Source organism: Morone saxatilis, unplaced genomic scaffold, assembly GCF_004916995.1.
Source record: "Morone saxatilis isolate NCDOM2014 unplaced genomic scaffold, NCSU_SB_2.0 Contig11, whole genome shotgun sequence".
Lineage (NCBI taxonomy): Eukaryota > Metazoa > Chordata > Actinopteri > Moronidae > Morone > Morone saxatilis.
Window position 1 is genome coordinate 7,225,861 of NW_023339663.1, and position 15,603 is coordinate 7,241,463.

At 39.9% G+C, this 15,603-nt stretch overlaps 1 protein-coding gene across 1 annotated transcript in view; it reads right to left on the bottom strand.

Moving 5' to 3' along the window:
* uacab (uveal autoantigen with coiled-coil domains and ankyrin repeats b) overlaps positions 1 to 15,603 on the bottom strand; it is a gene marked incomplete at its 3' end in the record, with an annotated part of 40,345 nt that overhangs the window by 11,750 nt on the left and 12,992 nt on the right. Inside the window, 2 exon segments of the mRNA XM_035652175.1 lie at positions 663 to 751; positions 5,794 to 5,924. Coding sequence (XP_035508068.1) covers positions 663 to 751; positions 5,794 to 5,924 — 220 coding nt within the window.

The following is a 15,603-nucleotide window of genomic DNA, read 5'->3' on the forward strand; positions in this document are numbered from 1 at the left end:
ATATATAAATAATATAATATATAAGAAAATACAATAGACTATTTGTAATTTGTTCCTTCCATTTTGTCCTCACTGCCTGAACCTTTTGTCATGGTTGCTTTTGAAAGAAGGGATGTATCACTGAATGTCTCTTGCTCATTATTCCGTCTTATTTTACATCACAATGAAGAAAATGAACACATTTGCTGCTGAGCTGCACACTGTATAGTGGGAAAAAGAAACAGACCACTAATGAGACTAATTTTTTTGCCTAGCACATCCTCATCTTCTTTCTAGAAACTGGCACTGAGTACTGTAACCCGCTTAAATTGATAATGTGATATTGTAGAAATGACATACTGTATTTGAGACCAAGGTGAACAGTGTGTTTTTAATCATGGCAAAAGCAATACACAAACTCTTTCCACACACTTTTTAGAGTTTTTAATTCAGACATAAACCACCTACAGAGAAACAGTGCCTATCTGGTTGTTTACTAAATAAACAGTCAAATGTTTGTTGTTGAATTGTATTACTGTCTGTAATAACTGCAAGGTGTTTCTTAGTATCTCCACAGTCTTACTTCCTCCACCAATATATCGGGGGAGTGGACAAAATATTGGAAACACATCAAAGTATATAAATACAGCTCCAGGGTACTGCTTTCATCCTACTGAACTCACCAGTGGCATCAGTCGCAGTGATATCAACGCTGTGTCCCAGGATGAGATTGAGACAGTCTAGGTGTCCTCGCGTTGCAGCCAGATGAAACCTGAGAAGCAAGAAGAGAGATGGAGAAGAAATAAGACAAAAAACAGACAGAGCATGAGTTGGATGGCGATGGCAAAGAGTAGACAGCACGCTTTAAAGGAGGGCAAGTGAAAAAGTGATAGGTCATTAAGGGAAGGGAGGCGAGGGTGAAACTTAAGACAAGAGATCCCTCTCTCTTCAAATAGACACCTGGCTCTAAGCTAGATCTGCACTCTTGAAGCAAATAACAAGAAGCCCCAAATTTTAATCATTGGTTGAGTTAGTTTCTTGTTTATTTCTAGCTGTTTGATCAAGAAATGCATCCCTGCAAACTGTATTGCAAATGCAAACTTTTTTGAACATTATTATTATGTAGCCAAATAATCACAAACTCACTACAGGCACATCCTATATTTCACTGTGTCTCAAACGTTTTACACCATGTACCACCTCAGAAGATTTTAGATCCTATTCAGCTATGGACACAGGAGGCAGGTTTATTCCTAATAAGAGAATTATTTATAGTTGCCTGCTGTTGAAACGGGAACAAAACTGGTTCAAGAACCAGAGCTACGTCATTTGGTGGAAAAGGGTCCACTCTTCCACAGTTGCACTTCAAAAACAATTGCCCATTACAGTGTTTTTTAGCCATTCATTTTTAACTCTACTTACTATCTTGCTATCATATTTTAGCTCGTAACTAATCATGGGCATCATCATGACATAATCAAGTATGAGCTACATGAATGATGGTGACTATAGAGGGTTGATAATGAAACAAAATATTACGGGAAATGCAAAACTTATTTGAAATTCTATTTCAGCGATCTCATAGTTTTTCCATTCAATATTTTGTAGTATATTAACAGTGTTATGTGTTTTAAATGATTCCTGCGTGTACCACTAGAGACAGCTTGTGTACCACTAGACTCTCACTCAAATAAACTACATACATATAAGCTATAGGAACACCCTAATCCAGAGATCCAGAGACAAGAGAGAGAGAGGAAGGTCAACATGGCTCCACATGGCACAAGAGGAGAGGGAGAGACCTCTCTATGAGTTTGTGTGTGTAAGTGAGCATGTGACGTAGCACAGAGTGTGTGTGCCTCACATTTTTTGAATTTGAACTCAATTAAAATGTAATGATATATTTCTGTACTGTTCCAGAAGTGTCCAAGACACTGTACCTTTGTGTCCCAGGTGTTATTTTTGTTGACTGCGGGACAACAGTACACCTTTAATTTCGATCGCTGCTGTGAGGGCACCACCTCTTTCCCTATTCAAATTGAGGGAATATGTTGATAAGAGTTCAAGTTTAAGAATAATCTCACTATCACACAATGACAACATTCATGTCTTTGAGTTTTGCCTCGGTGTTCACTGTCTAGTTTGCATAATGTGAAAACTAAACAGCATGCATTCTAACAAACAACACAAGTCATGTCACTTTTTGAACTCAACATGGACATGGAATTTGAATATCTACATCTCCTTTTCAACTAGGCAAACTCCTGCTAATCTGCTGATGACGATTATGTGGTTCGCTTAGAGCCCCAGAACAGCTACTAAATGAACCATGAATTGTGATTGTTTTTATTCCTATTTAATTACCACAAAATATGTATATTCCCTTGTTACTTTCCTCCTCAACTGTACGAGTTTGACAACGTCTTTAATCGTCACTTTTGACTGGAAACACTCCTGTTCCCCTTCTCTGATTTAACCCACAGCAGCACTGTCGCCACTAGCCATGAAGGTCTGCAAAGCACTTGTGTGTAAACCAATCTCAGTCTGTCACCCAACAAGCCACATGAACCTGTTTATACACTAACCCCGAGGTATCTGCCAAGGAGACAGCTAGGCTGTCACCTCAACACTGGCGCGGGTATTAAAAGCTGTGTTGATGGCCAGGAGATGCTGGTTCTCTAGGGAGCAGTGGAGGGTCCTGACCTCTCGGAGCAAACAGCAGACAGGAAGCAGACCAGAGCTATTCAAGTTAGGGGGATTTAAGTGATGTGACTCGCCAAGTTCATGAGTCACAGCCTTTTCCAGAGGGCAACCTGAAGAAATGCTTCTGAACAGAGTCAAAAATACTCAAACTGCAAACTTGAACTGGGGTAGTGGATTTCGTTCTGACTTTTTGAAGAATAAGGAACGACAACAACAGCTTCGAGGATGTTTTAGACTGAAAATCATACATCTGCATTATGACTATACGCAAGAGAACAAACAGTCAGATCTGAGGAGACTTAAATCCACTAAAACAGTCCCCTATAAAAAAGTTAATAACTGTGGTCAGCATCGCTAAGACTGCTGACAAAATCTGAGAATCCAACAAAACAACAAAATGTCTGATACTGAACAGACACACAAAGAACTGACTCTGAGATATATACAGCTGAGCCAGCTGGAGACCTCGCTAAAAGGGTTAGAGATGAATTTCGGGAGACTAATGGATCTGGATTTAAGAGAACACATACAGCTATGTCATGTCATCTTCACACCTGCTCCTTGGGCAGCTTTCAGGTTGACAGCCTACAGGATATGGTTACTATTTTTAGAGAGTGGACAGGGAAGAGTAAACCAGAGGGGTACATGCTGGTAGCTGAGCCATATATGATAATGTGTGTCTCTAAAAGCAGTCAAATAGCCAAAATGCTGCGGCTGTGGCAGCTTTTAAATTCTTTCTTGTTCTAGATAACCAATCTCAAGCAAGATTCAAGTCTTTGTCGGAGGAAGCAGGGAGGGACTAGTGGTTGGGAAAAACAAGTTCAAGAAATGCAAGTCGACAAAGACTTAAAAGTATGTGTGCAGTGTTAAAAATACATTCCACATAATTAAAACCCTAACTGTCCTTTTAATTAAAAAACACAAACCTCATAATTCAGTCTGTTCTCAATCTGTCATAAGATCGGGCGCAACATCATGAAGATCCAACTGTGAAACTCACAGCTTGTTATTGTTATTCTTAAAAGACACTTGAGCGCAAAATTCATTACTGCTAATCCTGACAAACAATGGCCACGCAGCAGTATCTTTAGTCAGTCCCAGTTTGATGCTGCAGGGCCAAGCGAGTGCTCGTCTCGAGTGATGTGCTCATGTGGACGGCACTTTCGCTGCTAAGCCCTCGTCAACTGCACAGAATGAGCAGGTGTGATGGGTGGGCTCACCTCACCGGGATCCAGCTAATGCCATTCCAGAGATGTAAACTGTTTACTCAGCTGGACGCCGAGATAGAACAGTTGGAGCTGAATTCATTAGCTGAACACAGTAAGGCTAATCCAGGGCACACCAAATCATATATGTGGGGTAACAGTTTGTAATTAGTTTGCCCACAGAGGTTCATGATTACAAGGGATCATTTGACATTCCTTTGTTGGCTTTTGCAGAGGCCAGAGAGCCATAGACATGTGTTGGTCTGTGTGTGGCCCTCTGAACTATAAGCAGACTTGCTGAGTTGCAATTGTGGTTCACTTTTGTTTTGGGTAGGCTTGGCATAAGCATGACCTCTTTCCATAAATGTTCAGTTAAACTTTAAGGTGACGTGTTGATTTTATAGTTAACTATTTCTGGTCTGCCTGCCAGGCAGGGGAACACTAAGTGATGAGCGTGACTGTGTTTGTGTACAACCTCTACAGTCTGTCACTGCAAAATTGGTAGCCACAGTTCTAGATTTAGATAAGACAAATTCTAGCACCTTATTATGAGACCAAGCATTTATCAGGTTGTGTGTATAATTGTGTTTATTTACACACATGCATGTATACAATCATTGGTCTTTGCAATGGTGCCACAAGAGAATTTCACACACGGCTGAAAATACTCGACACCTTTGCGTCTGGGATCTGGTGCTCCATAGTTATACGTTCTAACAAAGCCTTTGTCAAAATAAACCTGGAGCACAGGCCAGAGACCTGTGACTTTGTCATATATCTAGGATTAAACTGACGGCGCCTGGCCTCCCAAAATGTTGGTGTTGGAATCTGCTTACATTTAGGAAGAAAACTAGCTTTTTTAAACAGCTCCATGCATTGTTTTCCAAGGACAGGCCATTATGATCATTAATAGGACCAAAATAAGTGTCAGTCTGTATGAGATAGCTGAAATGGTTGTGGTTTTGTGGCTGTGGGATGGTCAAGATGTAACAACAGAAAACTCTTTGTACATTTCAGTCAGGCTGACCTACTTTTTACCTACACCTTCCATTTCTTCCCATCTTATCTTTCTGCTACTTCTTCAGTTCCCACTGAAAAATCATCATATAAAACATGGTCCTTCAAGATGTCAACTGATCCTGATAATGGCCTGCAGCTGGGCCTAAATCTATTAGTTATGTTGCAAGCAGCACAGTGGATCTGATCTGAATTTGCAGGGAGTCATTTCCTGTGGGGACTACATAAACAACCTCTGGCCAATGTGGTCAAGCCTTCAGTGGCCACAAACATTCTTTATACCAACTCCCACACTGACCTCCAGTCAGATGGACACTAAAAGAGAAATTTCTGGATAAAAAAAAAAATGGACACATAATAATATGCAACTGCAATGCCTTTTACATGCTGAGAAGCTCGATTAAGGTTGAAATGGTGCATATTTTGGAAGGTGTGTGATTGTTTTTAAAAAACTGTTTAGGGTCATGCAGGGAGAGTGATTAGTGATGTTTCTCGAAAAACAATTTTTGAGTAAGACTGACAAAACTGTAAGGGAATTCCTATTTATAGATGCTTAATCTTTCAAACAGGGTCAGGAATGTGTGGTGGGGAGACTACAATGTTTGGAATTTGTGATGCTCAGCATTTTTAGATTTGAAAATATTCAGTAAGACATGGTAGATAGTAACAGTGAGCAATACGACCAATAAGTGTATGTGAGTACACAAAAGGTTTACCACTGTATATTCTGTATATGTTCAATTCAATATACAGTTCATGTCTTATTCCTATCAGTTTGTAAAAATATATTGCAGAAATTCAAACCTCTTTGACTACAAATGTCAACACACTGGACATGAATGTGTGTGTCCATGTATAGATGTGTGTGTGTTTCTCGGTGTTTACTCACGCAGAGCGTCCTTCCACGTCAAGCTTGGTGGGTATGATGCCCTTCTTGCTGAGAACAGCAGCCACTTTGTCCACCTCGCCACGTTCCACTGCTTTCATCAGCCGATCATCATACTTGTTCCAGTCTGTGTTCTGACAATGATGATAGGGAATTATCAGACACACAGTATGTTTGACAGTATTAAACCAAATAGTTAAATCATTCTTTTACTAAATACATACTTCGTTCAACAGTAGAGAGTAATACCTATAATTCCAGTTTTGGAAACATATGCATATGAATCACAAAGTCCATTTTTGACACAAAAACAACAGACAGGATGGCAATGTAATTCTTCATTTTGAAGTACAATAATAGACTTCAGTTCATGGACAATGTGCCAAGAATGTGCTGTACCACAGTTTCATTAAATCCCACCCATGAGTGATGGCTGCAAAACATGGGAACAGTATTCTTAAGGCTACAAGGAAGCATACTTAAGTGGGCTACTTAATACTTGAGGTCAAGATGAACAGAGAACACAAGTTATAACCACAACAGAGAATAAAACACAAGAAATACATCACTTTGATAACATGTACAATATACTGTTGTTATAAAGCAGTAAATGAGTCACCTAATTTATCCACCAATGAGAACTGTCCCAGTTGCCCTATTTGCCTCAGGGAGAATTCCTTCACTGCATTACCACTTTGTTAAAGCACAGCTTTAGATGAAAGCATAGGACCAGAAGAACCAGTAACCACAAAAATAGCTTTTGTTGACAAACTGAAATGACTGACAGGGAATACCTACAAAGTGCATGGAGGTGCATTTCAGCCACCGGCTCATCTTCGGTGAGTGGAGCTGGTCCTTGCACCGTGCTACTGAAAAGGTTGCCACTGTTCCGGTTTACAAAAACAAAAATGGAGAGAAAAAAAGGATTAAAAAATCCCCTCAGTCTTTCAGTGCACTCAACCAGTGAGTGCAACAAAAATGGATGAGAAGACAATAGGTGACTGCTGTGGAGGTCCTCTTATGGAAGGCTCAACCTCTGGAGTTTCCCCTCACTTGAGGCAAAGAAGTTCATTTGGCAGGATTTTCTAAGCATTCCTATGTTGCTCATGGCCTCTGCCTGTAAGTTCATCACTGCACAGCAGTTTGGTTGATGGTTAAAGGGAGGAGAAGGAGGAGTAAGAGGAGGAAGGAAAGGAGGTGGAGAAGCAGTAGGGCCAGCCCTGCCGGCCCTGGGACCTGCCCTGGCCGGCAACTGCAACTCCTCCTCTGGGGAAAAGTCAGCTCAGCCTGGCTACCTCTCACCTCCCCCAAGTGTCTTTCCCTCTGTCCTCGCCTTTATCCTCAAACCTTCTCTTTAATTCAGTCTTCTTTTGTTTTGATAATCTCCCTCTTCTTTTCTGGACTGGTTTCTATTTGTAAAAGCTGCAAGCTACTTGCTTATCAAGTAGTAACTAAAGCGCTTCTCTCTTTGCCTCTTCTGTCCTCTATGAGTGGTCTCCAGTGTCTTCACCCCACCAAATGGCAAGTCAGTCAGGCTGAGTGGGGTAAATATGTGAGCTCTCCCAGGTTTAAAATATCACCCCCTCCCTGGTAAACAGCAGCGGTGCAGACAGCCCTGCAGACTGGTTACCTCTTTATTTTTTGACCCTCCAACCTTTCTGTAGTGACTGATAGGAAGACAGGGGCTAAGAATACATTCTGGACATGCCTGCACCATGAGTAATGGCTTTAGTGTCTATCACCACTGCCAGCATGAAACAAGGCCAGCCAAAAAGACCTTGCTTACATTGCCACCCCCCACCATGCTCCCTGCTTGCTTCCATCTGAAAATATTAATGTCAGAGGGGGATTATGGTTTGCACATTTGAAGTGGTCTTGGCACTGACCCTTACAGGACACTACTGGGCCAAAAGCTGCTGTTAACCCATCCATCTAAATAGGGTGGTGTGGCTCCAAAGCCCCCTGATCCTAGCTGCACGGTAGCAAGGTTAGATGTCAGCCTTTTTACAACCAGCTGTCTGAGACTGCAGCCACACCAAAAACTACAAGTACACTGCCTCTTCACTTACACCAATACCCACATGGTAAACACTGCAAAAGCACAACTTTCCCTTTAATTAGGTAAAACATCACAAGGAAAGAAAACACAAGGTACAGAGACAGTGATCTGAGGACCTGTTTAATTTACACACACTGCATCAGCTCCTCGTGGCCTCGTGTTACTGTCCCCTGCCAGACTGGCGTTAACAGAGCGGCAATGATATCCACAAACATGCAAAAAGACCTCCTCCACATGACATGTCATATGAAGAAGTAAGTGTCAACTTACGAAAGCTGCTCACCCTAGCATAGAGACAAAGGCGCCAAAATGGCAGCAAGCCACGCGGCATACTGTACATCGGTCACGTAAATATCTCACACGGGTGTCCTGGTGTGTGTGTGTGTGTATTTGTTTGGGAATCTGTTAATGTACTAGTTAATGATATGGCTGTTAGCAAGCAGTAGTCACTCACTTCCAAGGAGAGCTGGTCAATAAGGACACAATGAAGTATCATTATAACTTGATGTCATAAAGTGATTCATTCATTATCGGTGCCTTCATTAGATATTTGATCTGAACTATGCGAGGCTGATATGGTTGCCGGGACGTTTTCTGAATATGACGCCAATTCTTTTCACCCAGAGCAGTAAAATGATCTAAAGTTGAATCACGTAACTGTACTGCAGGAACGATGATGACGAGAACACATGACGATATCTAGTTTCATATCATGACGTCAATATGATGTCAATGTATCTTCCTGCTTTACTTTCATAATGCTGGAATGGGACCCTGCTGAAATAATGACAAGAAAGTCAAGCACATTAATGTGTTTATTTTAAATGAATGAGCTCACATTTAACTTGAGCTGTATGTAGGAAGAAAAGATATTTTGAAACATTTTGATATTTTAAATTCAATTTATTTTACGAATTTACTTTTACAATTTCTCCAAATATTTACAGCTTTTCATATTTGTAGCTTTAGTTGTCATCATGTTTAATAAAACCAAAATATTGCACCTCTAAATGCCAGGTTATGCTATCATGATCACAATGACGGTGTCTATGTGCTGATGTTTAGCAGGGAATGTCTAATGCTTGCAATGATCGACACCTTAGTTTAGTGTGATTAGCATGCATAACATGTTACTAAAAGCCAAGAACACTCAAGCTTAAGTCGATGAGATTGTCACTTATTTTGCAAGATGGTGTTGGTGGTTTTAAGGGATTTTATTATTATTACAATTCATTAAGTGAAACATTAATGCGTGTACCACATTTCATGACAATCCATCCAATATTTGTTGAGATATTTCATAACCTCCTCTGAGCATCATGAATATGTGATCCAAAGTTTGATATTTCAGACAGCCCAAATGACGTTAATAAGATATATATATATATGACCAATAACGTTGTCCTCCCTAGAATCGTGCTGCTACTGTGGCCACAAAAAGAAGAGGAGCCGTTTAATACAGAGAAGTAAAAAGAATATTCGTGCACAAATGCAGGCACAAAGAGGCCAAAAACAACATAAACTGGCTTGGACTAGCAGCATGATGTTGATACTGAAGTGACATTCGACCCTTGTTGCGTGCAACAGAAACAAACACATTACCTAAACTTTCTATTTTAACACAGTGACAAAACATCACCTGACTCTGTGTGAGCCAGGTTAGGCCTCTACCTGTCCACACAGATTATTCTGGGTGTTATAGAGACTTTGTCATCTTCAGTACAAGGTTTTCCATCACTGTCTACAGGTTGTAACTCTTTCCAACACCTCAGTTTCCTGCCTCTCTCAGCCCCTGGCCAGACTAATGGGTCTCTAATGTCCTCACAGATGAAATCACCAGCAGAAAATATCTAACTGGTCATCTGATGACAGATTGAAGCCAAGACAAAAACATAAAGCTATACGCCAATATGTTAAGTGATAGTAGTCATATATCCAATGCCAAACTGACGTGGTTCCATAAGATTATGACCACGGACCATGATCCTGATCAGACGAGACATCTGAAGAGACGCTACGTCATGAAATGTACACGTTTGACATTTTATGGACGAAGTGGATACGTATTTGGAAGTGCAGACCTTTTTTCTTTATTACCTTAAATTAGGGATGGGTTGAAAAAAGGGATGAAAAAGGACACTTCACACCCAAGTTGCCTAAAGGACAGATTCAGATCTTTCAGGATCAGGTTCAAAAGTTAACCTCAACACAATACTTAATACAAAGTCTTATTGGTTGCTGAACTCTGCTTGCATGTTGAACAGGTCCAATGTTTACCATGTCTACCACTTTAGTTTAGGGTGTTAGCATGCTAACATTTGCCAATTAGCACTAAATACAAAGTACAGGCGAGGCTGATGGGAATGCCGTTAGTTTTCAAGTCTATTTGTTAATAAAGCAAAGTGCTATACAAATAAAAATAATTAACCTGATTGTAGCCCTAGTTTATCCTGAGTGCAGCATGAATGTCTGCACCATATTTCAAGGCAATCAGTACAATTGTAGTTGAGCTGCTAGCATGGCTAATTGAAATGACAATGTTTATGCAAAGATTATGACATTTAAACTACTTCTCAAAGGGCACAGTGTTATTATAGGCAGAGAATGGTTGGAATAAAAAAAAGATTTGCTTTGTTCAAATACACAAAAGTAGGATAATGGCCATGCAAGGGCAACAATTGATTGATTAGTGGCTAAAATAACCATCATGAAATGTTTTTTTCAATGCTCCTACAATAAAATATTAATATTGTGACTTCCATACTGTCTTTACAACAGAATTGTATTGCATATTATTCTCCTCGCACAGCTTCTTGCGAGGATGATGGTTTGTCTGATTAACGATTTATTTAATTTGATAATTGGTGTGAGGTAAACATACCATTACCACACAAAACAATTAACTGACACCAGTTCAAACACACTACAGGTGAAAATCACTTTTTAATACTAAGCACAAAATATATTTACTTGTAGTTTGGAGTCTGTGTTCGGGCCTGTTTGCAATCATCTGTTTGTATGTTTTCATCATTTATCCTCAGAGATACCTGTTTGTAACATTAAAATAGCTGCAAGCTGTGTGAATACCTTAGTGACAAGTTGATTTATTGGTGCAATATACCCTGGCAGGCTACATTGCCAAAACTCTGCATCAGCGTTAATGAGAACCTTAAGAGCAAGCTCATGTACCAGAAACTGTGCCACAGAAAGCTCCAGAAATTATGTGAGTCACAGCCTTTAACAATAACGGGAATTAAATAAATTAACAATGCAGAACATGCACTGCTGGTCAGAGAGGTTACCCATTAAGAAATAAGTGAACAGGAAAGAAAGATGGGGGTATCGCATGAGGGATTGCCTATTAAAACACATTTTATTTTCAGTCTTTCCTAAAATAACCACTGAGCAAAGGATGGCAGCTATAATAATTCAGCAAGAAACAGTTTTTTAAGGAAATGTTTCTGTTGTTGATAAAAACTCCCTACTGCCGCCTTCTCACAATCAGTTGGGTTTTACACCCCCATCCCCCCTAATCTGTGACCACAGACCTGTGCAACTGTCTGGGCATGTAGAGTGTAAGTGAAACCCCTTAGGGGCAGAGACAGAAAGGGTTTAGGAGAGAAAGAGAGAGAATGTGTAACATGAGTTGTATAAATGTGTAAAAGAACAAGTGGAGAGGTGAGAAAGTGACAACCTGCTTGCATTCAATCTTAAATTAATGCTTCAGAGCAGAGTCCCTCGTGGACCGGGCCGAACCCCCGCTGATGGTTCAGACCAGGTGTTCAGAGGAGAGAGGCACTCCAAGCACTGGCTGCGTATCTGGATAACTGATAGACACAGGACCACTCTCGCTGGGCAGAGTGTGGACTCGATGTAGAAAGACAGCCAGACCGACACGCCCTCTGGTGGCGGATAGAAACATGACAGGTCCAATTCACCAAAGTCTATTTGTATCCTTGGACACAGGCGAAAAAGTGACCAATGGTCCCTCTTTACTCACAGGATCCCTCGTCTCTTTGCACTGTCAGTACTTACAGAATACAGCAGTCAAGTGACTTTATCGTACAAATGATTTTGCAAGCTCAGCACAAATTTATGAGCATTAATTAAAAATCAGGTTTCAGGATGGTCCCTGAGCCAAACCACCTGCCATCGTCTCTGCAGCTTTGTTGTATCCTGTCAGCCGCAATTATTGTGTAAATACTTGCAGGAATGGCACTCTCATCCTCAGGGAGACGTCACTGCTCTCTGACACTGAGTGCAGTGGGAGATGTAGAAAAATCTACAGAGAGCCACTGCTGAAAGTATAAAAGGCTTAGAGGAGAATGATAGTGACAGGGCTGGTGCTTTGATACAATATTTAATCTGAATATTGGATGTTAGGGAACAGCATCTGTGGAAGAAAAAACCCACTAGCAATGGGGCTTTCATGACCTCACAGTTTTTGAATATAAACTTAACTCTGTAACAAATCCATCATGTGATTAATGACAAATATCTAGAAAAAACATTAAAGTCTGGGAAAATGTTAATGTAATAATGTTAATTATAAATCTGCAGTCAAAAACTGGTATTTGTTTTTATAATTTGTGGTCGACCGATATGGGTTTTTTTCAATGGCAGATGCTGATGCCAATATTTATGAAGTAGTGCTGCCGATGACCAACATATAATGCTGATATCAAAACAAAGAAAATTTCAACCAATTTCCCCAAAACTTACAGGTGGGAGCGCTAACATTGTTACGTATCAGTCTATCACTATTTATGATACCTGAGTTAAGCTTGAGCCTGCTGAAACCACAGTAAAACCCATGTGGTAACCCAAGTGGATTACTCAACGTTTCCCGCTGAGTCTCTTAAGATATCCTCACTTGGGTTCCCCAAAGATCCAAAATATGAGACCAGTCCCTCCGCCTGCTGATTTTAGATGACTTATGACCCAGAGGCCAAAGCTGTTCCTTGCTATTTTCTTCTACTTCCGACACCCTCTGCCAGGGCAGGAGATCAGCTCTCCAGTTGCCCAAACCCTGTGAACTTTGCCCCTGCAAACTCCCCACTACAGACGGTCTCCACAGGATCATGAAAAACAGGAAGGCTGTAATATAGTTTCTGAAAGACAATAGTGTCTTTCATGACAGATGTATCAAACCAGTATCAGCTGATAATAAATGAAAAAAAAAGAAAAGAACAAAAACAACCTTAATAACACTCAGGTAATGCTTTCTTATCTCAAATGCTGTTATCCCAAATGGATTTGGAGGATTATACTATGCCCCTAATGTGTTTTTTAGACCTTTAAAGCTTATTGAAGAATTGTGTTAGGTTCCTAAAAATAACTGTTTTATCACAAAAGAGAGAAAATCTACGTGTCTTCAAAGAGAGCTTCAAGGGTAACAGGTTGCAATTATTCTAAATGGTTAGTAAGTGCACTGCATATTTATGAAGTCAATCATTATGATAAAAAAATATTAGATGGAATTCATTGAGACAAAATTAAATTACAATACAAAGAAGAAAATTGTGTATTTCATGACAGGAAGATGACATTTTAGAACATTAACAACCATCAATTTGAATGAAGCATATGATCTATATTTACATTGAAACAGCAGATAAGATCCCACTTTCATTTGTATCTTTATGTTCCTTAAAGTATATATGAATATTTTTTTTAATAAGATACCACTTAAATTAAGAAAACAAAATGTCATCATTTCATTTTTGTAGGCATGCTTGTGACTCCACACTGAAATATACTATACTCAAAATAATTCATGGTTCCCAAATGCAAAAATTTGAAAAGAATTTCAAAACTATAAGAACAAAAATTATTATAATTGGAATTATTATGAAGGCCTCATTTCTGTAGCTTTTGTAGGGGGTTAAAATATAATTTCCCTGTAAAACGACAGCAGCTTAGCTGACGCATTTTAATAGCCGTCATTGAAATAACAATGTCCCAAAGCAGGGGAATTAAAAACAAGCAGAGTTATGGGTTTTGGCTGTAGATGCCTGCTGCTGGTGTGGCTGATATTATTCCAGCTGGTCTGATAATGTGGAGAAGAAAGAAAAAAAACAAGGCACACAGAGAGCTGGGGGCTATGAAACGAAATGATTTCCAATCAGCTAGTAAGGAACTATTCAGGTCAATAATGCAGAAACATTACAGTAAATTTACAAGGTAGTGACTTTCTTAACGAGCCACTATATAAAAAAAAAAACACTATTAAGATTAGCATTTTCAGTGCCATGTGAAACAATAAGGGAATACACACTGGGGAGAAGGGGAAACAAACAGACAGGCAGATCATCTATATATGACCACCATGTTTGTAAATGTGACAGTGGGACTTAAATTTTATGTTGCTGAAGGGAGTATTGTGAAGAATGAAGGCTGTTGTTTCAATCCCACCTCAAAAAAATATGAGACAATATAAGGGGAAACACCACAGGAGTCTTTTGTCTTACATGCCCATATTTGGTTGAACGAGGAGATCTTGGGGCATGCTGGTACTTGGGCACAAATACTGGTGATGAAGCTTGTTTGGCCAGCACTTACAAGTCCTCACACACACAGGCAGGATGAGGAATGTGGCTGGAGGGATGGTCAAATGGACTACGCTTCGTAACAGCATGCACATAAAACACCATTTTGACAGTTTCGTGGAATGTATTGAACAACAGTTGCTCAGCGCCATAATCTAACATTCACTGTTATGTGGTAACAAATCACTTAAGTCTGAGGATACAAAATGTACCCCAAAATAATCCCACCAGCTATGCAACAAACACTGAAATTCCACCTGAGAAATCTTATATGTAAAGACCTCTGAAGACTAAACTAAACCTATGTAGAGAAATACATTAATGTAATTGAAATAATATAATAATCTAAGTGTACAAATGACATTTGAGCTGCTGGAGAGAATCTGGAAAAACAATTCAATTCCAGAAAACAACAGTTCAATCCCATTTCGCAGAATAAAGATCAGGGAGGTACAGAGCAGGTAGTAACTTGCCCCTTCGACACGTCAAATACTCCACCTATTCTTTATTATGAGTAAGCAGATCTTCCTGGAAAAGTCTCTTTCTACATCTCAATATATTTGTGGACATCACCATCGATCCAATCAAACCAATTAAAAAACAGATATATACATACTGTAGGTTTTTTAACAAAGGTCTACTTCTAAGCATGCATGATCACATCAGTATCACTGTTGCCTGGCTCAGGTTAAACCCTTTGTCAGAGTAGGGCGGGTCATGACTTTGCTATCCTGGGGGAAAAATGTTGAACAGGACACTGCTGGGAATAAATTATGTGGTATTGGATCGTTGCACAGACGTGTACTTGCCAATACCCGAGAATTTCACATTTATAAATGGCTGCCAAAAAGTTCTCAAACACAAACCTACACTATAACACTGAAAAATGTCAGATTTGTCTGCTTATTCAGGGATAACCTTTAGCCTGTAGTGTACATGGAAGCCAACTGTGGTGTCAAGAACAAAGGTACTAATTGGCTCCACCACTTTATTTCTCAAAGGGATGTCAGGAGAACCGATACTTCGGTAGTATTCTAAATATTACAGGAAGAAGAACATGTCGAAGACGGCGACTGTGCAGCTGTACAGGTGATTTACTCGCACAGTATTCATCGTTAACTCTCTGCCCTGTCTCTGTGCTACGCGCGTGTGTGTGTGTGTGTGTGTGTGTGTGTGTGTGTGTGCAGTGCCCGGCAGTGAAACACC